A 27,464-nucleotide genomic window follows, 5' to 3' on the forward strand; every position below is an offset into this window, starting at 1 on the left:
GCATGTAGTTGGAAACATTATGCTTTGGGGCTCTTTCTCTGCTGAAGGTGCAGGCTGACTTTGCCGCTTTGAGGGGCCAATGGATGGGGCCATGTACTGTGAAATCTTGGATGAGAACCTTCTGCCCTCAGCCAGAACACTGAAGATGGGTTGTGGATGGGTCTTCCAGCATGACAATGACCCAAAACATACCGCCAAGGCAACAAAGGAGTGGCTCAAGAAGAATTAATGTCACGGAGTGGCCTAGCCAGTCTCCAGACCTTCATCCTATAGAAAATGTATGGAGGGAGTTGAAACTTCAAGTTGCCAAGTGACAGCCAAGAGACCTTAAGGATTTAGAGACGATCTGTAAAGAAGAGTGGACCAAAATCCCTCCTGAGATGTCTGCAAACCTGGGAACCAACTACAAGGAAAGTCTTACCTCTGTGCTTCCCAACAAGGGTTCCTCCACCAACTATAAGAAACGTCTTACCTCTGTGCTTGCCAACAAGGGTTCCTCCACCAACAACAAGAAACGTCTTACCTCTGTGCTTCCCAGCAAGGGTTCTCCACCAACTACAAGGAACGTCTTACCTCTGTGCTTCCCAACAAGGGTTCCTCCACCAACTACAAGGAACGTCTTACCTCTGTGCTTCCCAACAAGGGTTCCTCCACCAACTACAAGGAACGTCTTACCTCTGTGCTTCCCAACAAGGGTTCCTCCACCAACTACAAGGAACGTCTTACCTCTGTGCTTCCCAACAAGGGTTCCCCACCAACTACAAGGAATGTCTTACCTCTGTGCTTCCCAACAAGGGTTCCTCCACCAACTACAAGAAACGTCTTACCTCTGTGCTTCCCAACAAGGGTTCTCCACCAACTACAAGGAACGTCTTACCTCTGTGCTTCCCAACAAGGGTTCCTCCACCAACTACAAGGAACGTCTTACCTCTGTGCTTCCCAACAAGGGTTCTCCACCAACTACAAGGAACGTCTTACCTCTGTGCTTCCCAACAAGGGTTCTCCACCAACTACAAGGAACGTCTTACCTCTGTGCTTCCCAACAAGGGTTCTCCACCAACTACAAGGAACGTCTTACCTCTGTGCTTCCCAACAAGGGTTCTCCACCAAGTACTAAGTCATGTTTTGCTCGGGGATCAAATACTTATTTCCCTCACTGAACTGCAACTCCATTTATAACATTTGTATCGCGTGTTGTTTCTGGATTTTTGGTTGATATTCTGTCTCTATCATTTAACATACAACCATGATACAAATCATAGACCCTTCATTTCTCTGTAAGTGGGCAAACTTACACAATCTGCAGGGGATCCAATCATTATTTCCCCCCCTTGTTTACAGGGTAAAGGTGTTTATTATGTATAATGGGGTTCACACAGAAGGATATATAGGAAAACACTGTATATAGGGGTACAGGAGGTAATATGTATATTTGGGAACAGGGTGGTACCATAGGCTGGAGTAAAGGGGTTTATATTGAATATTATGTATGTAAGCATGTTGGGGTACACAGGTTTGTTTTGTAAATAATGGTGAACAGGGTATATAGGGGTACACGGAGTATGATGTATATGGGGGTACTGGAAGTATTATGTATATTGGGCTACAGGGGGCATATATTATACATAAAGCTACATTGTATATTGGGGTACAGGGGCATATTGTATATGGCTACATTGTATATTGGGGTACAGGGGGCATATTATGTTGGGGTACTAGAAGTATGTATATTGGGGTACAGGGGTATACTATATATAAGGCTACATTGTATATTGGGGTACAGGGGGCATATGTTGAGGTACTGGAAGCATGTATATTGGGGTACAGGGGACATGTTATGTTGGGGTACTGGAAGTATGTACATTGGGGTACAGGGAGCTATTCTATATATAAAGCTATATTGGGGTAAAGGGGGCATATTATGTTGGGGTACTGGAACTATGTATATTGCGGTACAGGGGACATGTTATGTTGGGGTACAGGGGGGCATATTATGTTGGGGTACTGGAAGTATGTATATTGGGGTACAGGGGGTATACTATATATAAAGCTATATTGGGGTACAGGGGCCATATTATGTTTGGGTACTGGAAGTATGTATAGTGGGGTACAGGGGACATGTTATGTTGGGGTACAGGGGGCATATTATGTTGGGGCACTGGATGTATGCATATTGGGGTACAGGGGGCATATTATGTTGGGGTACTGGATGTATGCATATTGGAATACAGGGCACATGTTATGTTGGGGTACAGGGGGGTATACTATATAAGGCTATATTGGGGTACAGGGGCCATATGTTGGGGTACTGGAAGTATGCATAGTGGGGTACAGGGGACATGTTATGTTGGGGCACAGGGGGCATATTATGTTGGGGAACTGGATATATGCATATTGGGACACAGGGCACATGTTATGTTGGGGTACGGGGGTATACTATATAAGGCTATATTGGGGTACGGGGGCCATATGTTGAATACTGGAAGTATGCATAGTGGGGTACAGGGGGTATACTATAAATAAGGCTCTATTGGGGTACAGGGGCCATGTTATGTTGGGGTATACTATATATGGCTACATTGTATATTGGGGTACAGGGGCCATGTTATGTTGGGGTACTGGAAGTATGTATATTGGGGTACAGGGGCCATGTTATGTTGGGGTACTGGAAGTATGTATATTGGGGTACAGGGGCCATGTTATGTTGGGGTACTGGAAGTATCTATATTGGGGTACAGGGGGTATACTATATATAAGGCTCTATTGGGGTACAGGGGCCATGTTATGTTGGGGTGCTGTAAGTATGTATATTGGGGTACGGGGGGCATAATATGTTGGGGTACAATAGTAAGTCACATGCTAGGTATTTCACAAAGAGCAGAGCCCTGATCAGTCGCTATAGGAACGCAGCCTGCCGGGGAGGAGCCACCACAGGGATGAACTGTCAGTGAGCCAAATGTCTTCTCCGGTGGGCGTGACCGCAGGGAGGGGGGGGGTCTTCATTCCGCCATGTTTGTAGAGGGCAGGGTCTCCTCTCCCCTGACCACAGCTGGCATGGTAACTCCGCCCCGCCTTCCTCGGTCACGTGTCCCTCCGGCTTTTCTTTTCTCCCCGCCACTTCCGCTTCCGGTCCGCTGCATTAGAGAGCCGGGAGCCGCACACAGCCCGCACGTGTCCAGAGATGGGAGCCTACCTGTCCCAGCCTAACACCGACAAGAGCTCCGGGGAGGGGGGCAGCGGAGGGGTCTGCTACGGCTACTCCGCCATGCAGGGCTGGAGGGTGTCCATGGAGGTGAGTGATCACCCCTCCCCCCCACCTACCTGTATATGCCATCCCCCTCCATTAGCTACATACCCACCTACCTGTATATATGCCATCATCTATATACCCATCCTCCTACCTGTATATACTATCACCTATATACCTACCTGTATATACACCCATCCCTCTCCCCCCACCTACCTACCTGTGTATACCATCCCCCTCAATTATCTACATGCCCACCTACCTGCATATACCACCACCTATATACCTACCCATCCCCCTGCCTGTATATATCACCCCCTTCCCATTATATACATACCTACCTGTATATTCCATCCCCCCACCTACCTACCTATGTGTGTGTGTATTTATATCCCCCACCTACCTAACTGTATACCTACCACTACCTACTTGACTGTCTATAACACCATCCCCCACCCACCCATTATACACTGCTCAACAAAATGACAGGCAGACTTTGTAATCAGAGTGTAGCATCAAGTCACAACCTCCTGTGATATCGATCTGGTCAGGTAGGTAGCAGAGGGGGTTGTTCATCAGTTTCAGCTGGTTTGGTGTAAATGAAATTAACAGGTGCACTAGATGGGAAACAATGAGACCACCCCCAAAACAGGAATGGTTTTACAGGTGGAGGCCACTGACATTTTTTTCCCTGCTCATCTTTTCTGACTGGTTTTCACTAGTTTTGCATTTGGCTAGGGTCAGTGTCACTACTGGTAGCATGAGGCCATACCTGGACCCTACAGAGGTTGTACAGGGAGTACAACTCCTCCAGGATGGCACATAAATACCTGCCATTGCCAGAAGGTTTGCTGTGTCTCCCAGCACAGTCTCAAGAGCATGGAGGAGATTCCAGGAGACAGGCAGTTACTCTAGGAGAGCTGGACAGGACCGTAGAAGGTCCTTAACCCATCAGCAGGACCGGTATCTGCTCCTTTGTGCAAGGAGGAACAGGATGAGCACTGCCAGAGCCCTACAAAATGACCTTCAGCAGGCCACTGGTGTGAATGTCTCTGACCAAACAATCAGAAACAGACTTCATGAGGGTGGCTTGAGGGCCCGATGTCCTCTAGTGGGCCCTGTGCTCACTACCCGGCATCATAGAGCTGGATTGGCATTTGCCATTGAACACCAGAATTGGCAGGTCCACCACTGGCACCCTGTGCTTTTCACAGATGAGAGCAGGTTCCCCCTGAACACATGTGACAGACATGAAAGGGTCTGGAGAAGCCATGGAGAACGTTCTGCTGGCTGTAACATCGTTCACCATGACTGTTTTGGTGGTGGCTCAGTGATGGTCTGGGGAGGCATATCCATGGAGGGACACACAGACCTCTACAGGCTAGACAATGGCACCCTGACTGCCATTAGGTATCAGGATGAAATCCTTGGACCCGTTGTCAGTCCCTACGCTGGTGCAGTGGGTCTAGGGTTCCTCCTGGTGCAGTGGGTCCTGGGTTCCTCCTGGTGCACGACAATGCCAAACCTCATGTGGCGAGAGTATGCAGACAGTTCCTGAAGGATGAAGGAATTGATACCATTGAATCACCACAACCCTCCCCTGACCTAAATCCAATAGAACACCTCTGTAATGTCATGTTTCGGTCCATCGGACACTGCCAGGTTGCACCTCAGACTGCCCAGGAGCTCAGTGATGCTCTGGTCCAGATCTGGGAGGAAATACCCCAGGACACCATCTGTCGTCTCATTAGGAGCATTCCCCGACATTGTCAGGCATGCATACAAGTATGTGGGGGCCAATGAGGACCATTCTGAGTTGCAATTAATTTTCAGCAAAATGGACTCGCCTGCTGCGTCGTTTTTTCACTTTGATTTTTGGGGTGTCTTTGAATTCAGTCCTCTGTAGGTCGATCATTTTCATTTCCATCAAATGATGGGACATCCTTACGTTCCTAACACATTACCCGTCCATACCAGTATAGAGATCCAGCAGGAGATTTTTCCCCATTGAGATCTGATGGGTTTTCAAAGTCTTCCTTTAAATTTGTTGAGCAGTGTATATATTTGACTTGTATATTTATCAATTTGCGAAATTCAGTGAGAGAACAGAAGAAATATCTAAACCAAGTCAATATTTGGTGTGATCACCACCCTTTGGCTTCGAAACCAGAATCCGTTAATTTTGTTAAACTATTTTGAAGAAGCACAAAGAAACGGGCAATATTGTGGATGGTAGCCACAGTGGTCGGGCAATGTTGAGGAGCGTAGCCGCGGTGGTCGGGCAATGTTGAGGAGCGTAGCCGGGGTGGTCGGGCAATGTTGAGGAGCGTAGCCGGGGTGGTCGGGCAATGTTGAGGAGCGTAGCCGGGGTGGTCGGGCAATGTTGAGGAGCGTAGCCGGGGTGGTCGGGCAATGTTGAGGAGCGTAGCCGGGGTGGTCGGGCAATGTTGAGGAGCGTAGCCGGGGTGGTCGGGCAATGTTGAGGAGCGTAGCCGGGGTGGTCGGGCAATGTTGAGGAGCGTAGCCGGGGTGGTCGGGCAATGTTGAGGAGCGTAGCCGGGGTGGTCGGGCAATGTTGAGGAGCGTAGCCGGGGTGGTCGGGCAATGTTGAGGAGCGTAGCCGGGGTGGTCGGGCAATGTTGAGGAGCGTAGCCGGGGTGGTCGGGCAATGTTGAGGAGCGTAGCCGGGGTGGTCAGGCAAAGAAACTTAATGCAGCAGAGGAAAGACACGTCAGGCTCTCTTCCCTTCAACATCGGAATATGTCCATCATTGCCATCACTGCAGAACTGGCAGAAATCGGGACCAAGGTACACCCATCTACTGTCAGGCCAGAAGTGTTCTTCATGAAGGAAATGCGTCCAAAAAGCAATTCCTCCAACATGGAAACAAGGCTAAGCAACTCAACTATGCACAACGTAACATCCCAGACAAATGGCAGCTGGTGCTCCGGACTGATAAGTGAAATATTTGGCTGTAGTAGGAGGCAGTTTGTTCATGGAAGGGCTGAAGACCGGTACAATGAATGTCTGCAAGCAACTGTGAAGCATGGTGGAGATTCCTTGCACATTTGGGTCTGCAATTCTGTAAATGGATTTGGAGATTCGGTCAGGATCTATGGTTTTCTTGATGCTGAGAAATACAGGCAGATACTTATCCATCATGTCATACCATCAGGGAGGCATGTGATTGGCCCCAAATTTATTCTGCAGCAGGACAATGACCCCAAACATACAACCAATGTCATTGAGAACTATCTTCAGTGTAAAGGAGTCTTGGAAGTTATGGTTTGGCCCCCACAGGGCCCTGATCTCAACATCATTGAGTCTGTCTGGGACTACATAACGAGACAGAAGGATATGAGGCAGCCGACATCCAGAGGAGATCTGTGGTTAGTTCTCCAAGATGTTTGGAACAACCTACCTGCCGAGTTCCTTCAAAATCTTGTGTGCAATGTATCTAGAAGAAGGTAAAGGGTGGTCACACCAAATATTGATTGGATTTCTCTTCTTTTACGTTCCATTTTGGTAATTGATAAAAATAAACTATGAACCCTTCTATTCCTGAACGCATTCTTCATTGACCCCATTTTTCACACCTGCCTAAAACTTTTGCACAGTATTACACTACCCTCACCTCCCTACATATATGCACACACCACCCCACTAGGTACATACCTATCTATACCCCATTCCCGCCCACCACCTACCTATTATATGTGTAACGCCTCCACCTACCTACCTGTGTATATATATCACTTGCATACCTATATCCCACCCCACCTACCTATTATACAGTCATGGCCGAAATTGTTGGCACCCTTGATATTTTTCCTGAAAATCAAGTATTTCACACAAAAAAGGTATTGCATTAACACATGTTTTGCTATACACATGTTTATTCCCTTTGTATGTATTGGAACAAATATAAAACAGAGGCAGAAAAGCAAATATGACATAATGTCACACAAAACCCCAAAAATGGGCTGGACAAAAGTATTGGCACCCTTAACTTAATATTTGGTTGCACACCCTTTGGAAAACATAACTGAAATCAGTCGCTTCCTATAACCATCAATAAGCTTCTGACACCTCTCACCCGGAATTTTGGACCACTCTTCCTTTGCAAACAGCTCCAGGTCTCTCTTATTGGAAGGACACCTTTTCCCAACAGCAATTTTAAGATCTCTCCACAGGTGTTCAATGGGATTTAGATCTGGGCTCATTGCTGGCCACTTCAGAACTCTCCAGCGCTTCTTTGCCATCCATTTCTGAGTGCTTTTTGACGTATGTTTGGGGTCATTGTCCTGCTGGAAGACCCAGGATCTTGGACGCAAACCCAGCTTTCTGACACTGGGCCCTACAGTGCGACCCAAAATCCTTTGGTAATCCTCAGATTTCATGATGCCTTGCACACAGTCAAGGCACCCAGTGCCAGAGGCAGCAAAACAACCCCAAAACATCATTGAACCTCCACCATATTTTACCGTAGGTACTGTGTTTTGTTCTTTGTAGGCCTCATTCCGTTTTCGGTAAACAGTAGAATGATGTGCTTTACCGAAAAGCTCTATCTTGGTCTCATCTGTCCACAAGACGTTTTCCCAGAAGGCTTTTGGCTTACTCAAGTACATTTTGGCAAACTGTAGTCTTGCTTTTTTATGTCTCTGTGTCAGCAGTGGGGTCCTCCTGGGTCTCCTGCCATAGCGTTTCATTTCATTTAAATGTCGACGGATAGTTCGCGCTGACACTGATGCTCCCTGAGCCTGCAGGACAGCTTGAATGTCTTTGGAACATGTTTGGGGCTGCTTATCCACCATCCGGACTATTCTGCGTTGCAATCTTTCATCAATTTTCCTCATCCGTCCACGACCAGGGAGATTAGCTACAGTGCCATGGGTTGCAAACTTCTTGATAATGTTGCGCACTGTGGACAAAGGCAAATCTAGTTCTCTGGAGATGGACTTGTAACCTTGAGATTGTTGATATTTTGCCACAATTTTGGTTCTCAGGTCCTCAGACAGTTCTCGTCTCCTCTTTCTGTTGTCCATGCTTAGTGTGGCACAGACAGACACACAATGCAAAGGTTAAGTGAACGTCTCTCCTTTTTATCTGCTTTCAGGTGTGATTTCTATATTGCCCACACCTGTTACTTGCCCCAGGTGAGTTTACAGGAGCATCACATGCTTGTAACATTCTTATTTATCCGCAGTTGTGAAAGGGTGCCAATACTTTTGTCCAGCCCATTTTTGGAGGTTTGTGTGACATTATGTCGAATTTGCTTTCTTTCCTCCCTTTTTTTGTTTTGTCCCAATACACACAAAGGGAATAAACATGTGTATAGCAAAACATGTGTTAATGCAATACGTTTCGTGAGAAATACATGATTTCCTGGAGAAATATCAAGGGTGCCAACAATTTCGGCCATGACTGTATGTGTAACCCCTCCACCTACCTACCTGTGTATATATACCGCTTGCATACCTATATCCCACCCCACCTACCTATTATATGTGTAACCCCTCCACCTACCTACCTGTGTATACCGCTTGCATACCTATATCCCACCTACCTATTATATGTACATCACCCTCCTCACCTAGCTATATATACACCATCATCTACATACCCACCCCTCTTTCCACACACACTCACACCCCTACCTGTATATATCCACACTTACCCGGCCTATCTGCACCAATACCCCCTTCCCGCCTTCTTATAAATATACCCACCTATATCCCATTTTGAGTATAGACCCTGGATCTCCCCTCCCCCACATTCATACCCCCACTGTATTGTTGGCCATACAGAGACCACCACCCCCGTAGGCCCTCACATTGTGTCTCCTCACCTGTACCCCATCCTAAATACCCCACCACACCTGTCAGGCTATAAACCCTGTACAACCTCCCCCCACACTTCTTCCCCCTTATACCTGCATGTACACCCATGTACTGTACTCACCTGGGTGTACAGTATTTGTGTATTCCCCCTCGTTCAACCCTGGTGTATACACTCTATCCTGATTATAGGGAAGAATTGTTCATCTTCTTTTCTTTCTACAGGACGCCCACAACTGCATCCCGGAGCTGGACGGTGAGACGGCCATGTTCTCTGTTTATGATGGACACGGAGGTCAGTATTCTCCAGGTTTCAGTAATGTGGACCCTACCTGTCAAACCCTTCCCCACTCCACATTGCCCCCTTCCAAATAGAGGTCAGCAATAGCTTATCCATGCCAGTAATTTCCTCTCCCTCTTTTTGTATTGGGGTCAGCGATACCCTCGCCCCTCCCCATCACCTAATGCTGATCTCTCCATGCTTTCAACATGTATGTGCTGTATTCTCTTTTCTGTCTGTTGTAGGGGAGGAGGTTGCCTTATACTGTTCCAAGTACCTGCCTGACATCATTAAGGATCAGAGAGCCTACAAGGATGGCAAATTACAGAAGGTGGGTCTCCATACAGGGAGGGGCCGTGTCCTTGAGATATGTCGAAAGGGAGATATCAAGACTGGGTGGTGTCCTATAGATGTGAGGGGCAGAGGGATAGTTTCACATAGATGTTGGGTGGGGGGGTCAGAGGAAACCATGTCATGTAGATGTCAGGAGGGACTATGTCCCATAGATGTGCAGGGGGGCAGGCACAGGGGCATGTCCCATAGATGGGGGGGTTGGGCAGAGGGGCCATGCCCCTTGGATGTCAGGAGACAGGAGGGGCCGTGCCCCATAGATCTCAGGATGCCTCAGTGGATAAAGAGGGGGGGCATGTCCCGTGGATAAATGGTGAAAGGGGACTGGTTGGGTTGCACCTTGGGGGTGGGGCTGAGTTCTGGAGATTTAATTTGGCAGAAGGGCCGCATCCTAGGGGTGGCAGAGGTAGGTGTTGCATTCTAAAAACTGGGGTTGTTGGAACTGATGTATCTTGGAGATGAGAGGGAGGAGAAAATGGTTGTCGGGGAATATCCTTGAGATGTTGGATAGTGGCGTTTGAGGAGCCATATTCTAGAGATATTTGGGAGGGGAAGTGGTTGGGAGTGAGGGGCCATATCCTGGCAATATTGGGGGTGGTAGGGATAAGGGGACAACTCCTGGAAATGGGTTTTGGAGAAATGACCCATGTGTTTGGGGTTTGTCTCAGTTGTGGGTGGCCAAATTAAGGAGGCTGCAGCCTAGAGATATGGGGGGTTGGGACTAATGGACCTTATCTTGAAGATAAGGCCATGTAGTGGGAGGAGAGAAGGACCGTGTGAGGGTGTAGCCCGGAGGTGTTTGAGGGGTTGTATTCTAGAGATAATGGAGAGTGGTTGGGAGTGAGGGGATGCATGCTGGTGATTTTTGGGGGTGGTGGGTGGTTGGGAGTGAAAGATTATATTCATGGAAATGGATGTAGAAGAAAAGGGATATGTCTCAAAAATTGTCGTGGGGGTGTATGAGAGGTCGCATTCTAGAGATATTGGGGGTTTGGAAGTGAGGGACCATATCCTGGAAATGGAGGCATTGAGTGGCAGGGAAAAAAAGCTGTTGGAGTGTATCCCAGAGATGTTGGGTGAGGGGAGGGTTGAGAAGATGTATTCCTGAGATATTGGAGAGGGGTTGGGGATGAGGGGCTGTATCCTGGATTTGGTGGGGAGGAGAGAAGGGCTGTGTGTTGGGTTGTTCCCAGAGATGTTGGGTTGGAGGTTTGAGAAGTTGTATTCTAGAGATATTAGAGGGGAGTTGAAAGTGAAGGGCTCTGTCTTGGACGTGAGGGGGAGGAAAGAAGGGCTGTGTTTTGTGGTGTATCCCAGAGATGTTGGGTTGGAAGATTAAGGGGTTGCTATCTAGAAATATTGGAGAGGGTTTGGGGGTAAGGGGACATATCTTTGAAATGGTGGGGAGTAGAGAGAGGCCATGTGTTGGGGTGTATCCCAGAGATGTTGGGTGAGTGTTTTGAGGAGCTGCATTCTAGAGATTTTGGAGGGGTTGGGAGTAATGGACTGTTTGTTCAAGATGTGGAGGAGAGAGAGGTCATGTGTTGGGGTGTATCCTAAAGGTGTTGGTTGAGAGGATTAGAGGGGCTGTAATCTAGAGATATTGGAGAGGTGCTGGGGTCGAGGGGCCGTGTACTGGGCATGGTGGGGAGGAGAATTGGCGTGTGTTGGGGTGCATCCCGGAGAATCTGGGTAGGGGTTGAGGGGTTTTATTCTTTAGATATTGGTGAAGGGTTGGGGGGGCACTTTATCCTGGATATGGCGGGAAGGAGAGAATTGCCCTGTGTTGGGGAGTATCCCAGAAATGTTGGGTGGGTGGGTTAGAGGGGCTATATTCTAGAGATGTTGGAGGTGAGAGGCCACATCCTGGATATATTGTGGAGGAGAAAAGTGCCATGTGTTGGGGGTGGATCCCAGAGGTGTTGTGTGGGGGTTTGAGGGGCTGCATTCTAGAAATACTGGAGGCCAGTTAGGAGTGCGAGGCCGTATCCTGGAAATGGAGTGCATGAGAGAAGAGAAGGGCTGTGTCGAAGTTTTTCCCAGAGATGTTGGAATGGGGGGGGATACTGAAGATTCCTCAGGCTTTGGGCTATTTGGTAACACTTGTCCTCCTTTGCTAGGCTCTAGAAGATGCCTTCCTCGCCATAGATGAGAAACTGACACAGGAAAACGTGATCAAGGAATTGGCTCAGATGGCCGGACGGCCTATTCATGACCACGATGATAAGAATAAGGTGGCGGATGAGGATGACGGTAAGTGTCTGGATAAACATGAATTGGTCAGAGGCTTTTGAGGGATTCTATTTAGGAGACACCTTTGTGTAGCCACCTAACGCCACTTTTCTGTTTTCAGTGGACAATGAGGAGGCAGTTCTGTTACATGAGGAAGCCACCATGACCATAGAGGAGCTGCTCACCCGTTACGGGCAGAATTGCGGGAAAGGGCCCCGAAATAAGTGTGTCGAAAAGAGAGATCCTGAGGAGCCGGCCAAGGAGGGCAGTGTGAATGGAGAGCTGGACTCAGAGCAGCAGTGTAAGAACGGCAAGAAGGATGACACCTCTTCTGGGATCTCCTCATCCTCGGATGGTGCTGTAGGGGGCAGCAGTGCAGCCTCAGGGAGCTCCTCTAAGGCGGGAGAGGAGGCAGTTTCGTCCTCCACCGGAGAGGCTGGCCCATCCTGTTCCTCCTGCTCCGCCCAGCCCCAAAGCACTGACAAGTCCAAGTTCTTCGAGGACAGTGAAGAGTCCGAGGCAGAAGCGGACGAGGACGACAGTGAGGTAAGTGATAGCTGCCTGCTGTACTTCTCCACAGCGCATGTTGGGGACTTGTCATTTTCTTACCTTGGCATAATTCTAGAGGTTCATTGATCTGTCTGCAGACATTTACACTGGTGGGCTCTGATGGTTCCTTCCTCCACCTAATCAACGTGAAAATGGCATTTTTTAAACTTTGTTTTCGTTACATGCCTAATTTTAGACTGTGACATCCTCCCTGGGTCTGTGTGCTTCTCTATGCAATGCAGGCAGATCTTGGCTGGTGGGAGGGCTGGCATGGTGCTGTACATGACATTCTGAAATCATCACCGCACCCTACCTCAGTACTCCTTTGAAGAACCAAAAATTCAAAATTCCTTGATGGGTTGTTGTCAATCTAGAGGAGTGGATGTTCCTAGGCAGACATTTTGGCACCATATCACCAAGGGGGGGATACTTTAGTGCTATATTAGGGGTGGGAAGGAGGGTTCCCTTTGGCGCCATATCACCAGAAAGGGGTGTCCCTTTGGCGCCATATCACTGGAGGGGGGGAGGGGTCCCTTTTTGGCACTTTATTACTGGAGGAGTTCCATATAGAGGGGCCATTTGGCGCCATGTCACTGGGGGAGGGGTCCATTTGGCACTATTTCAATGTAGTGGGGATTGGGGGTTTCTTTGGCACCATATCACGGAGAATGGAGGAGGTAGGGGTCCTCTTGACACCATATCACAGGCTGGGTCCCTTTTTGGTGCTATATTACTAGGAGGGGTTCCTTTGACGCCATCACCGAGGGAAGGATCCTTTTATGTCGCCATATCTTTGGGTGGGGGTGGAGGTGTTTTTTGGTGCCATATCACAAGGGACTACGGGGGCTGGGGTATTAGGGGTCCTTTTGGGGTGTTCCTTTTGGTGGATTGACTGGCGATCTCTGTTGCAGTATCTCTGGGGGGTCCCTTTAGTGGCATATCACTGGGGGTGGAGGGGTTCTTGGGTTGTCTGGGTTCAGTACATGTATGATATACAATACACATGATGATGTCTTCTTTTCCAGGAGGGTAGCGAGGAGGATTACAGCAGTGAGGAGGCAGAGAACGAGGAAGAAGAGGATAGCGAGGATGTGGAGGAGGAGGATGAAGAGGAGGATGAAGAGGAGGATGAGGAGATGCTCCCAGGAATGGATGGGAAAGAAGAAGTAGGTGCACACTGAAGGTGTTTTTCTCTGGTTGTTGGTTTGGTCAGTTTGAGGGTCCAGAGAATGGAAGTTGTGCTGGTAGCTGGTGTAATTGCTGGGAGTGTTCACCTTCTGCTGCCCAGGATTGGTTGGTGAAGAGCAAACATTCAACAAATACAACACACCTTCAGCGCTCCACTCACAAGGCTTCAGGACAGGCTGTACCCCTCTGTCTGGTCACATGACTCTGGATGCACAGTACAACCACCATGGATAGGAAGACCTGGTTGGTATATTCACTGGCATGGTGTTCCATGGCATTGATAATAAAGATTTATTGGGGGGGGGTGTGTATAAGCTCTGGGCAGGTACGTGGTGTCCCTGGTTATGTTTCAGTTTTGCACCTAAATGAGGTCAGGCAGGGTGTGTTATCTACCAACAGCTGGACAGCCAGGATGGATGGTGGGGAGGCATTTGCACATGCACAGTGGATAAAAAGGTCTACTCACCCCTGTTAAAATGACAGATTTCTATCATGTAAACAAATGACAGATAAATAATTTCAGAACTTTTTCCACCTTTAATGTAATCTATAAACTGTACAACTCAGTTGAACAATGAATTTAAATCTTTTAGGGGGGGGGGGTTAAAACAAAAAACTAAAATAATATAGTTGCATAAGTGTACACACCCTTACCTTTGTTGAAGCCCCTTTTGATGTGATTCCAGCACTCGGTCTTGGATATGAGTCTGTCAGCATGGCACATCCTGACTTGGCAATATTTGCCCACTCTTCCTTGGAAAAACACTCCAAATCTGTCAGATTGCAAGGACATCTCCTGTGCACAGCCCTCTTCAGATCACCCCACAGATTTTCAATCAGATTCAGGTCTGGGCTGTGGCTGGGCCATTCCAAAACGTTCATCTTCTTCTGGTGAAGCCATTCCTTTGTTGATTTGGATGTATGCTTTGGGTCGCTGTCATGCTGAAAGATGAAGTTCCTCTCCATGTTCAGCTCTCTAGCAGAAGCCTGAAGGTTTTGTGCCAAAATTGACTGGTATTTGGAACTGTTCATAATCCCCTCTACCTTGACTAAGGCCCCAGTTCCAGCTGAAGAAAAACCGCCCCAAAGCATGATGCTGCCACCACCATGCTTCACAGTTGGTATGGTGTTCTTTTGGTGATCAGTGTTTTTTTATGCGCCAAACATATCTTTTGGAATTATGGCCAAAGACTTCAACCTTGGTTTCATCAGAGCATAACACATTTTCCCACATGCTTTTGGGGGAGTTCAGATGTGTTTTTACTAAATTTAGCCAGGCTTGGATGTTTTTCTTGGTAAGAAAAGGCTTCCGTCTTGCCACTCTACCCCATAGCCCAGACATATGAAGAATACAGGAGATTGTTGTCACATGTACCACACAGCCAGTACTTTCCAGGTATTCCTGCAGCTCCTTTAACTGCTTCCTGACTGCCCTGTACCAGAAATACTTCTACAGGGCGGCACGGGTACGCAAAATCACGTGTGTGTGTGTGTGTATATATGTATGTATGTGAGTTTGCATCTCTGGATAGGGGGCATGTGCGACCTACTCGGCCGATGCTTTCAATCACCATGTCCCGCCCGTTGGTTACTGAGCATCTCTGACAAGGAGAACTGTTTTTTGTTTACGAACAGTTCTCCCTGACGGCTTGGGCACACTGCTTTGGATGGCTGTGGCACACAGCAGTGTGCTTACTGTGAAGCACACACCGCCCCCTAGTAAAACTCCCAGCACACAGTTCACCCTTTGATTGCCCCTCATGTTAACCCCTTTCTGCTCAGTGTCATTAGTACAGTGCTTTTTATTTTTATTTTTTTATTTATTTTTTTTAGCACTTGTTACTTTATTGGTGTCACGGGGATATCAGTGACAACAGTCAGTTCCCCCCAGTGTCAGAATGTCTGCTATAAATCGCTGATCGCCCCCATTACTATTAATAAAAAAATTAAAATTACAGTATCTATACCGCCATTTGTAAACGCTATAACTGTCATGTAAGCCAATTTACACGTATTGGGATTTTTTTTTTTAGCAAAGACACGGAGCAGAATACATTTTGGCCTAAATGTATGACTGTTTGATTTTTTTTGTTTAATTTTTTTTACTGGACATATTTAACCAGTTGCCCCCTGGCCTATGGCCAAATGGCGCCCGGGTGAACACTTTGTCCCTCGGAGAGGAAGCCATATGGCATCCTTCGTGGACCGCACATTGCACTTGCCCGCAAGGCCACACTGTGGTGAGATCTGTCACGGCCGACGACAGATCTGTGTACCGGCCCTGTTGCCAGTACAATGTGACCTGCTGTGACCGATCACAGCAGGTCACATGACAGTTGTATACAATGGATGGCTTTCTTTCATGCCATCCGTTGTATACAAGTGTCTAGCTGTGAATGATAACAGCGATCACATGTACAGACTGGGCCAATCACAGCCCATCTATATCATGTGATTAGCCATGGCCAATCACAACAAAAGAACCTGAATGAATCGATTTCATTCAGTTAAATGCTTGCTTATAGCAAAGAAATTCTTTGCTATAATTTGTTAAAAAAAAAAAAAATACTGATCACTTCCCCAAAGTAGTGCAATGTTACGATGGTAACATTATACTACTTTGGTCATAGTGTAATATGAAAAAAAAAATCTTAGAGAAAAATGTGAAAAAATTAAAAACCATTCTCAATTTTTTTTTTCTTCTTCGAAATATTGACAAATTACATCTTCAAAAAGCTCGCCATGCCTCTTATGAAATACATCAGACTATCTACTTTGCAAAAAGGGGTAATTTGGGGGATATCTGTACTGTCCTGACATTTGGGGGATATCTGTACTGTCCTGACATTTGGGGGATATCTGTACCGTCCTGACATTTGGGGGATATCTGTACCGTCCTGACATTTGGGGGATATCTGTACCGTCCTGACATTTGGGGGATATCTGTACCGTCCTGACATTTGGGGGATATCTGTACTGTCCTGACATTTGGGGGATATCTGTACTGTCCTGACATTTGGGGGATATCTGTACTGTCCTGACATTTGGGGGATATCTGTACTGTCCTGACATTTGGGGGATATCTGTACTGTCCTGACATTTGGGGGATATCTGTACTGTCCTGACATTTGGGGGATATCTGTACCGTCCTGACATTTGGGGGATATCTGTACTGTCCTGACATTTGGGGGATATCTGTACCGTCCTGACATTTGGGGGATATCTGTACTGTCCTGACATTTGGGGGATATCTGTACTGTCCTGACATTTGGGGGATATCTGTACTGTCCTGACATTTGGGGGATATCTGTACCGTCCTGACATTTGGGGGATATCTGTACCGTCCTGACATTTGGGGGATATCTGTACCGTCCTGACATTTGGGGGATATCTGTACCGATCTGACATTTGGGGGATATCTGTACCGATCTGACATTTGGGGGATATCTGTACCGATCTGACATTTGGGGGATATCTGTACCGATCTGACATTTGGGGGATATCTGTACCGATCTGACATTTGGGGGATATCTGTACCGATCTGACATTTGGGGGATATCTGTACCGATCTGACATTTGGGGGATATCTGTACCGATCTGACATTTGGGGGATATCTGTACCGATCTGACATTTGGGGGATATCTGTACCGATCTGACATTTGGGGGATATCTGTACCGATCTGACATTTGGGGGATATCTGTACCGATCTGACATTTGGGGGATATCTGTACCGATCTGACATTTGGGGGATATCTGTACCGATCTGACATTTGGGGGATATCTGTACCGATCTGACATTTGGGGGATATCTGTACCGATCTGACATTTGGGGGATATCTGTACCGATCTGACATTTGGGGGATATCTGTACCGATCTGACATTTGGGGGATATCTGTACCGATCTGACATTTGGGGGGATATCTGTACCGATCTGGCATTTGGGGGGATATCTGTACCGATCTGGCATTTGGGGGGATATCTGTACGGTCCTGGCATTTGGGGGGATATCTGTACGGTCCTGGCATTTGGGGGGATATCTGTACGGTCCTGGCATTTGGGGGGATATCTGTACGGTCCTGGCATTTGGGGGGATATCTGTACGGTCCTGGCATTTGGGGGGATATCTGTACGGTCCTGGCATTTGGGGGGATATCTGTACGGTCCTGGCATTTGGGGGGATATCTGTACGGTCCTGGCATTTGGGGGGATATCTGTACGGTCCTGGCATTTGGGGGGATATCTGTACGGTCCTGGCATTTGGGGGGATATCTGTACGGTCCTGGCATTTGGGGGGATATCTGTACGGTCCTGGCATTTGGGGGGATATCTGTACGGTCCTGGCATTTGGGGGGATATCTGTACGGTCCTGGCATTTGGGGGGATATCTGTACCGTCCTGACATTTGGGGGGATATCTGTACCGTCCTGACATTTGGGGGATATCTGTACCGTCCTGACATTTGGGGGATATCTGTACCGTCCTGACATTTGGGGGGATATCTGTACCGTCCTGACATTTGGGGGGATATCTGTCCTGTCCTGACATTTTTGGGCTTCAAGAACTTAGATTGGCTCTCAGTACTTCAGGATCGATTGATTTTCAGATATATCCCATAGTTTGTGAACTCTATAACTTTCCTACAGACTAACACTGATTTGGATTATTTTCACCAAAGACATGTAGCAGAATACATCTCGGCCTAAATTTATGAAGAACAATTATTTATTTGCAAACTTTTATAACAGAAACAAAGAAAAACGTGGGTGTGATTTTTTTCAAAATTTTCGGTCTTTTTTTGTTAATTTAACAAAAAATAACTCCAGTGATGATTGCATACCACCAAAAGAAAGCTCTAGTTACGTGAAGAAAATAACATTTTTAGTTTGCCTCTTGGCAGCCTCCCAGACCAGTTTTTTCTTCTCGTGTTTTTTCATCAATTTTGGAGGGATGTCCAGTTCTTGGTGATGTCACTGTTGCGCCATATTTTCTCCACTTCATGAGGACTGTCTTCACTGTGTTCCATGATATATCTAATGCCTTGGAAATTCTTCTTCTGTACACTTCTCCTGACTGATACCTTTTAACAATGAGATCCCTCTGATGCTTTCGGAGCTCTCTGCGGACCATGGATTCTGCTGTAAGAAAATGTCAGGAATGACCTCCTAGAACGGCTGGACTTTATTTGGTGTTAATCGGAGGCTTTTTAAATGATGGTGTGTACTGACTCCTATTTAACATGATTTTGAATGTGATTGCTTAATTCTGAACACCGCTACATCCCCAGTTATAAGAGGGTGTGCACACTTATGTAACCACATTATTTAATTTTTTTATGGTTACTTCAACCCTCTAAAAGATTTCATTTTTTTGTTGTACAGTTTATAGGTCACATTAAAGGTGGAAAAAGTTCTGAAATTATTTGTTTTTTTACACCACAGAAACCTGACATTTTAACAGGGGTATGTAGACTTTTTATATCCACTGTATGTGGGTGTCCAGATTGGGTCAGAGCCGAACATCCATAGTCTGCTTTTGGTTGGGTAATTGTATAGATCTCTTATAGGTCATCTCCAGACAAATACCTCACCGATCCCAATACCATTCCTGCACCCTTTTATCTTGTAAAGCAAGGAATATTCCACCCCCAGGTTCACCATTCTGGTCTCTCATTTGCACAACTTCCAGGTGCGGGGGACTGACAATCCAGTGCTGCACATGTGCGTGTCCCCTCATACTGCCATCACTCCTCACCTGGGTCCTGAGTGGACTCCACTGCTGAACAGCTAGTTTTCACGTCATGTAGGCAGTAACGCAGACCTCCAAAGGAGGACCCTGTCTTCTGTAAATGGGAGAAAAGACTTGAGAATGGAGCGTTACGTAACCACAGCGTTTGGTGGCAAAGGGGCATTTTTCTCAATGTCAACGGTCATTTAGAGCGGATCAGGGAGGGAGGAGGGTTATCAGCATTCAGGATGGCCATTTCCAGTCTTGGCAGGCGTTCCCATGCAGGCTGGAAGCTGCCATTGCCATAGTGTCAGGTATCTGGTCTTATCCTCGTCTGGTAGGGTTATATGAGTCTCTCAGTATCCTAGTATTAGTGTCAGGTATCTGCTGTTATCCTTGTCTGGTACGGTTGTAGGAGTCTCTCGGTATCTTGGTATTGGTGTCTGGTATCTGGTCTTACCCTTATCTGGTAGTCAGAGCCTCTCAGGGTCTTGGTGTTCGTGTTGGGTATCTGCTCTTATCCTTGTCCAGTTGGGTTGTAGGTGTCCAAGTATTTTGGTATTTGTTATCCTTGTCTGGTTGGGATGTAGATGTCTCTCAGTATCTTGGTGTTTGGTATCTGGTCTAATTCCTGTCTGGTCAGGTTGTTGGAGGCTCTCAGGATCTTGGTATTAGTGATTGGATATTTTCTCTTATCCTCTGGTTGGTTGGGTTGTAGGCATCTTCTAGTATCTTGGTATTAGTGTTGAGTATCTGGCCTTATCCTTATCTGGTTGGGTTGTAATGTCTGGTCAGGTTGCAAGAGGCGTCTAGGATCTTGGTATTAGTGTTTGGATATCTGCTCTTATCCTCTGGTTGGGTTGTAGGCATCTTCTAGTATCTTGGTATTAGTGTTGGGTATCTGGTCTTATCCTTGTCTGGTTGGGTTATAGATGTCTCTCATGGTCTTGTTTGTGTCGGGTATCTAGTCTTATCCTTGTCTGGTTGGGTTGTAGGCATCTCCTAGTGTCTTGGTATTCGTGTCTGGTATCTGGTCTTATTCTTGTCTGGTAGGGTTGTACTTGTCTCTCAGGATCTTGGTATTCGTGTTGGGTATCTAGTCTTATCCTTGTCTGGTTGAGTTGTAGGCATCTTCTAATATCTTGGTATTAGTGTTGGGTATCTAGTCTTTTCCTTGTCTGGTAGGGTTGTAGATGTCTCTTGGGGTCATGGTATTAGTTTCGGGTATCTGGTCTTATCCTTGTCTGGTAGGGTTGTACATGTCTCTCAGGATCTTGGTATTAGTGTTGGGTATCTAGTCTTATCCTTGTCTGGTTGGGTTATAGATGTCTCTCATGGTCTTGTTCGTGTTGCGCATCTAGTCTTATCGTTGTCTGGTTGGGTTGTAGGCATCTCCTAGTATCTTGGAATTAGTGTCATGTATTTGGTCTTATCCTTGTCTGGTTGGATTGTAGATGTCTCTTGGTATCTCGGTATCTTGATATTAGTGTCGAGTATCTGGTCTTATCCTTGTCTGGTTGGGTTGTACATGTCTCATGGTCTTGTTGTAAGTGTCGGGTATCTAATCTTATCCTTGTCTGGTTGGGTTGTAGGCATCTCCTAGTATGTTGGTGTTGGGTATCTGGTCGAATCCTTGTCTGGTAGGGTTGTAGATGTCTGTCTTGGTATTAGTGTCGAGTATCTGGTCTTATCCTTTTGTCTGGGAGGGTTATAGGAATTTGTTTTATTGGGATGATATTTAGCTGGTTTTGGATTGTATCCCTGTCTAGTAGTCATTGGGGTCCCAATGTCTCGCAATATTGGGATTTTATTTAGTGTCCGTTTCTGCTCGTGTTCTTGTCTAGGAGGGTTAAAAGAATCCTTGGTATCTTGGCATGGTGGGGGTGATATTTGCTGGCACAGGATTGCATCCTTGTCTGAGATTTTAGTAGTCTCTCAGTATCTTGTCATTATTGGGGTGTTAAGTGCGTGAGATCTGGTCATACCCTTGTCTGGGAGGGTTATAGCAATCTTTATCTTGGCATTGTTGGGGAGGAAGGGGGGGTGTTAAGTTGGTGTTTGGTTGTATTCTTGTCTGGTGGTTTTGGGTTGTCATTTATTGCCTGCTATCTGATCCTGTCCTTGTCACGTAGAGGTCTTGGTATCTTGGCATTATTGAGGTGTTCTTTAGCCAGTATCAGGTGCTGACCTTGTCTGGTGGAGATGTCAAGATACCGAGAGACTCCTATAACCCTACCAAACCAGGATGGTGCTTAATACCATCTAAATAATACCTCAATGACAATACGTTTTCATTATTTGGGTGTCATTTTAATTCCTGATATAAGTTGTATTCTTGTCTGGTAGTGTTAGAGACTCCTTATTACCTCAATTTTTCTCTTATTCCCTTGGTTTCATAAGCCTGGGTATCTGATGTCATAGTAAGGTCTTCTTTCCCTCAGTTTTGTTATCTCTGAGCATTACTCTCCCTGTGTGCAGGTCCCTCCTCTGTTAGTTTAGGTAGGACTTTATCTTGGTGAGTTCTTTATGGAGGACATCCATTCTCAGCTGTGTGATAACAGGTTCTCTTCTCCCCAGCCTGGTTCGGACAGTGGGACTACAGCCGTCGTAGCTCTGATCAGGGGAAAACAGCTGATTGTGGCCAACGCCGGGGACTCTCGTTGCGTGGTATCAGAAGGCGGTAAAGCAGTGGACATGTCTTATGACCACAAACCGGAGGATGAGGTGGAGCTGGCCCGAATTAAGAACGCAGGTGGCAAAGTTACCATGGACGGCCGAGTGAACGGAGGACTTAATCTGTCCCGGGCTATTGGTAAGGACTGACTGGAGTGCTGTTATACTACCTGTGTCTGGAAGTGCTCAGTTGGACCATGTTCAGATACGGCTCATGGCCTTCTATGGGCTAGTGGTCATTCTTCTGTGCTGGGCTCACTCTCTGTATGGCAGGTTTATGAACTGGGATGAGCACGTATTGATTGGTATGCTTGCCCATCTTCTGTCCAATAATCAATGTGGGTGGGAAGGATTAGCTGGCAGTGCTCCACAAGTGATCTTTGATGGCGACTGACTTCCATCTACAGCTCAGTCTGCACCAAGACTGGTCTTCGGTGGGACGCCCTGCCGACTTCTCTGTGGGGCAGGCCCCCCACCTAGGGCGCCCTGCCGACCCTATCCTTCCCCAACCCCAGGGTGCCCTGACGACTTCTATGATGGAGTGATGTATGATGTGGTTCTTACCTAGGTGACCACTTCTACAAGAGAAACAAGAACCTTCCCCCAGAGGAGCAGATGATCTCAGCTCTGCCCGACATCAAAGTGCTGACACTGAACGAGGAACACAACTTCATGGTCATCGCCTGTGATGGTATCTGGTGAGGCGTCCGCCTGCTCCTCTCCCACAATACATTGCTGCGATGGCAGGCGAGGATCTGATGTGTCTTTTCTCTTCCAGGAATGTGATGAGCAGTCAGGAAGTGGTTGATTTTATTCACGACAAGATTAAACAGGAGCCGGCTGGGGATCCTGTCTGCCTGTCATCCATAGTGGAGGAGGTGAGTGAGGACATGATACTGTGCTCCAATTTGGGTATCTCAGCCTTTTTTTCTGGATGTGTGCAAGCTTGTCTCTCCTTTTAAGGGCTGAGACAAGATGGCAACAGCACCTTCCATTTACTGCAAGCTAACCCTTTAGTTTGGTCTTTGCACTCAGACATTTGTCTGGGGGGATGGGACCTGGGGGAGGTGGGAGGTCCCCAGTGCTGGAGAGGTTGAAGGGTTAAGAGGTGATTGAGGGATATGAGTGAGGTATCTGGTGTTTCACATGTGTAGAATGTAAGGGGGTAGGAACAGTACTGGGGTGCAGTGCATGGGAGGCACCAGATAATTGTGTGACGGAGATATGAGATCTCAAGTATTTGTGGTATAAAAAGGTAGAGGAGGGGTCAGTATAGCTGTGAGGGTGGGGTCTATGAAGGCAAAGTGGGTGGTATAGTTGTAGGGGCCACATTGGGGGGAGGGGGTCAGTATGAAGACTGGGCAGGAAGGGTGGGGGAGTAGTTGATATGGGGCTAAGGGGATGGTTCAAAATGGAGGTAAAGGGATGAATCACTTCAGTGGCTATGGGGTGATGGGAGTGGTCAGTGTGGATTCATAGGGGTGATGGGAGGGGTCAATATGGAGGGGGGTGAGAAATTATGGAAGCCTAGGGGTGGAGGAGTGGTTCTGTGAGGTTAAAGGGGAGGAGTCAGGATGGGGTTGGGCGGGAGGGGTCAGGATGGAGGGATGGGGTTGGGCGGGAGGGGTCAGGATGGAGGGATGGGGTTGGGCGGGAGGGGTCAGGATGGAGGGATGGGGTTGGGCGGGAGGGGTCAGGATGGGGTTGGGGAGGAGGGAGGGAGATGGGTCAGTCTGAAGGTATAGTGGTTGAAGGATGAGTTGTAGGGTGTTGCTGCGAGCACGTATTATGCAGGTTAAAGGGGAGGAGTCAGGATGGGGTTGGGTAGGAGGGGTCGGGATGGGGTTGGGTAGGAGGGGTCGGGATGGGGTTGGGTAGGAGGGGTCGGGATGGGGTTGGGTAGGAGGGGTCGGGATGGGGTTGGGTAGGAGGGGTCGGGATGGGGTTGGGTAGGAGGGGTCGGGATGGGGTTGGGTAGGAGGGGTCGGGATGGGGTTGGGTAGGAGGGGTCGGGATGGGGTTGGGTAGGAGGGGTCGGGATGGGGTTGGGTAGGAGTTGTCGGGATGGGGTTGGGTAGGAGTTGTCGGGATGGGGTTGGGTAGGAGTTGTCGGGATGGGGTTGGGTAGGAGTTGTCGGGATGGGGTTGGGTAGGAGTTGTCGGGATGGGGTTGGGTAGGAGTTGTCGGGTAGGAGTTGTCAGGATGGAGGGATGGAGTTGTCGGGTAGGAGTTGTCAGGATGGAGGGATGGGGTTGGGTAGGAGTTGTCAGGATGGAGGGATGGGGTTGGGCAGGAGTTGTCAGGATGGAGGGATGGGGTTGGGCAGGAGGGGTCAGGATGGGGTTGGGGAGGAGGGAGGGTGATGGGTCAGTCTGAAGGCATAGCGGTTGAAAGATGAGTTGTAGGGTGTTGCTGCGAGCGCGTATTATGCAGGTTAAAGGGTAGGGGGCAGGGTCAGTCTTTTTGCTGCTTTGAGCACCTCTGCTGCACTCATTGCCTTTTATGAATAAGGAATGCCAATATAGAACATGTTTTCCCTCGGCAGCTCTTGGACCAGTGCTTGGCTCCTGACACCTCCGGAGACGGTACAGGCTGTGACAACATGACCTGCATCATTGTGCGCTTCAAGCCCTTTTGCCCAAGCAAGAGGAAACTAGATGATGGGGAGATGGGCAGCGCGGACTGCAGCGACAGTAATAAGAAGGCGAAGAGGGATTAGCGGGATGTGCTGCGCCCTCATTGGACTTGAACACTCTACAGACTTTTACGAGTATTTGTCCCTTAATTTTTTTTTTTTTTTTAGAGTTGGTTCTGAAGGCCACTGTACAAATGTGTTTCAATGTTGGGTCTGGGCCAAATGGTGCTCGTGTTGGGGTGGGGGAGGGGAAGGTGGGAGTTGAAATCGGGGGTGGGGGGAGGTAAGGGAAATGGGGCTCACTATCAATTTGTGTATAATTTTGTAATCATTCCATGAACCCCTCCCACTGGCCCTGGAACCTGTGGATGAATTTTAACATGCCTTTTTATAAACCTGTGTCTGCTGAATCAATCTGGCGCCGGTCGGGTGATTAATGGGCCAGTATGGACCTAGCTGGCCGTGGTGATGGTGTAGCGATCCCTGGTGCACTGGCATTAAAAGGTTAATAAGGCTCCTGTGTAAATCACTGCCACTGGGCGAATCGCACTACCAAAGCCATGTCATGAGGAGGAGAGTGTACAGTTGTGATCTACTGCTCGTGCTATCGTGGCCCCGGAGAGCATCAGTGGTCAGTTAGGGCCAATGTCTCTCCACCTTAATGGCAGTGGACATTGGCTCACCTTTCATTGGTGGCATGTTTCAGGGGGTAGCAGACATACCAAGGAAGTTTTTGTTTTCATATTTTGTCCATCTCCTGACAGAAGAGAAGGATCCTTTCAGCAAGTGGTCACATCTGGGATGGGCAGCCTGAGAGTTCACACTCTGCCATGATGGGACTAGTGTTTGCCTGGTTGGGTTATCTGAGAAGATGATTGGGCCCAGAGGGTAGGTTCCTGCTCATATACAGATAATGGGAGTACCCACATATTCGTACACAAGGTGACCAGCCCTGGACCCCAGATGAGTATGGGTAGGGAGGTACTGTCATTGCACTGCAACCCTATTCATTGATGTCTTACATAATGTCTCCGGCTGATGCTAGAGGCTTATATGGGTCCAGTTTCTGGGGTCTGGCATTGGGGGCCTGGTGCCGGCCGTGGCAGAGTCTGGCATTGGGTCCGGGGGCCGGCTTTGGAAGGGTCTGGTATTGGGGCTGGGCACCGGCCGTTGTGGGATCTGGCATTGGGAGCCCGGTGCCAGCCGTGGCAGGGTCTGGTATTGGGGCCGGCCGTGGCAGAGTCTGGCATTGGGTTCGGGGGCAGGCTTTGGAAGGGTCTGGTATTGGGGCTGTGTGCTGGCCGTTGTGGGGTCTGGCATTGGGGGATCAGTGCCAGCCGTGGCAGAGTCTGGTATTGGGGCCAGGTGCCCACCATACACTTCCAATGTAAGCAGTCAGAATGGGATGCTGAGCAGACGTAGCAGGATACGAGTACTGGTCAACACATTGACAGGGCAGAAGAAGCTCTCCATTAGTAGTTGAGTACTTTTTGGAGCAGGTTGGGTATGTTAACGGGACTTGTGCCGGCTTAATCTGGGGATTGTGTATATTCAGTGCCGTGTGTTTTTTAGGGTCTTCCCCCCACCCCCACCCCCACCATGATGATTTTAGACCAGTGAATTATTGCAGCACCAATATATCTATTACACTAATGCTAAAATCCAGGCAAGTTTTATGAAATCAAATACACATTTCATAGACTAAACTGCCAGACAGCACAGCCAGGTTGGGGAACATGATTTCTCTCTGCTGCATGACTACCCTACCCTCAGCTTGTGATTGGACTGTTTTAGGCGTATTTTGGCATACTTATGCACTCCCCTGTCAGCAAATGTACTTGCAGTATAGCTGATTGGCTGCTGTTGCTCCTCCCTCTTCCTGGCATTCAGCCTACCCTCTAGCCATTATTGCTTTGGCTGCAAAGCCCCCTATGACAATGAAAACATGCAAGTGGGGCATCTCTGTGTGTTCCTAGTTCTTGGGGGCTCAGGTCTGGAACTCTCCTTGCGAATGGGCACCAGTCAGGGTGGTTTCTTGCTCACGTGACCACCAAATTATCAGATTGCACTGTAATCTGAAGATGGCGCTGTTCTTGTAATACTGTCATTGTTGGCTACAATTACAGTATTTAAAAAATAAATTTTTGTCATTGTCAGTTTATAATAAAAAAGGGAATTTTAATAGGATTCCAATTAATGCCTTATGTCTAATAATATCTAATTGGATACATTGGCCAAAGTTGTCAAGGGAGCTGACGCTGATTATCTTGGTCTGGTCATTGTTAGTGACTTCTGGTAATGAAAGGGTTTGCATGTTGCCAGCAGTAGTGTGAGCTCTCTTGTACACAGGGAAGGGATGAGGGTTAGATATGTGGGTGGGAAGGTAATTGCATCAGGAACAGGTAGGAGGGATTATTAGTACATTTCAGCCAGCTACTCTGCACATTTCAGTAAAGTTCAATTCTATATTCCCTGCATTGTAAAACACAAATGTAACAGGCTCACGCGGTTTGGCCGTTTCAGCCTTCCTCGTAGGTGATGTGAGTAAGGCTGTTACCGAAACCTGTTCGCCTGTTACTTTTGTGTGTTTTACCATGTAGTGAATAAGGAATTGCACTTTATTTGATTATACTGGGTAGCCAGCTGATATTGTAGTTCGAGTGTGCAGCCACTTCAGCCAGAGCACTGGACTGACCACCAGATCCTGTGTTTTGCAGTTGAACAAGGGTAACGCATTTTTCTAC

General features: G+C 47.7%; 1 protein-coding gene across 1 annotated transcript; it reads left to right on the forward strand.

Moving 5' to 3' along the window:
• The first annotated feature begins 3,110 nt into the window (after positions 1-3,110).
• PPM1G (protein phosphatase, Mg2+/Mn2+ dependent 1G) lies at positions 3,111-25,234 on the forward strand. The gene is made up of 10 exons (XM_089661497.1): positions 3,111-3,292; positions 9,310-9,379; positions 9,610-9,695; positions 11,836-11,968; positions 12,069-12,493; positions 13,522-13,662; positions 21,989-22,223; positions 22,653-22,782; positions 22,863-22,962; positions 24,631-25,234. The coding sequence occupies exons 1-10, from the start codon at positions 3,182-3,184 to the stop codon at positions 24,802-24,804; spliced, it is 1,605 nt and encodes a 534-aa protein (XP_089517623.1). The 5' UTR covers positions 3,111-3,181; the 3' UTR covers positions 24,805-25,234.
• Positions 25,235-27,464: the final 2,230 nt, after the last annotated feature.

This window comes from Staurois parvus, unplaced genomic scaffold (genome assembly GCF_062004578.1).
Source record: "Staurois parvus isolate SC_StPar_1 unplaced genomic scaffold, SC_StPar_1.0 ptg001346l, whole genome shotgun sequence".
NCBI lineage: Eukaryota > Metazoa > Chordata > Amphibia > Anura > Ranidae > Staurois > Staurois parvus.

Coding starts and splice junctions, on each gene's coding strand:
- PPM1G (XM_089661497.1), top strand. CDS start 3,182: ATGGGAGCCTACCTGTCCCAGCCTAACACCGACAAGAGCTCCGGGGAG. Junction 9,380..9,609: donor TGTTTATGATGGACACGGAG/GTCAGTATTCTC, acceptor TGTCTGTTGTAG/GGGAGGAGGTTGCCTTATAC. Junction 11,969..12,068: donor GGTGGCGGATGAGGATGACG/GTAAGTGTCTGG, acceptor TTCTGTTTTCAG/TGGACAATGAGGAGGCAGTT.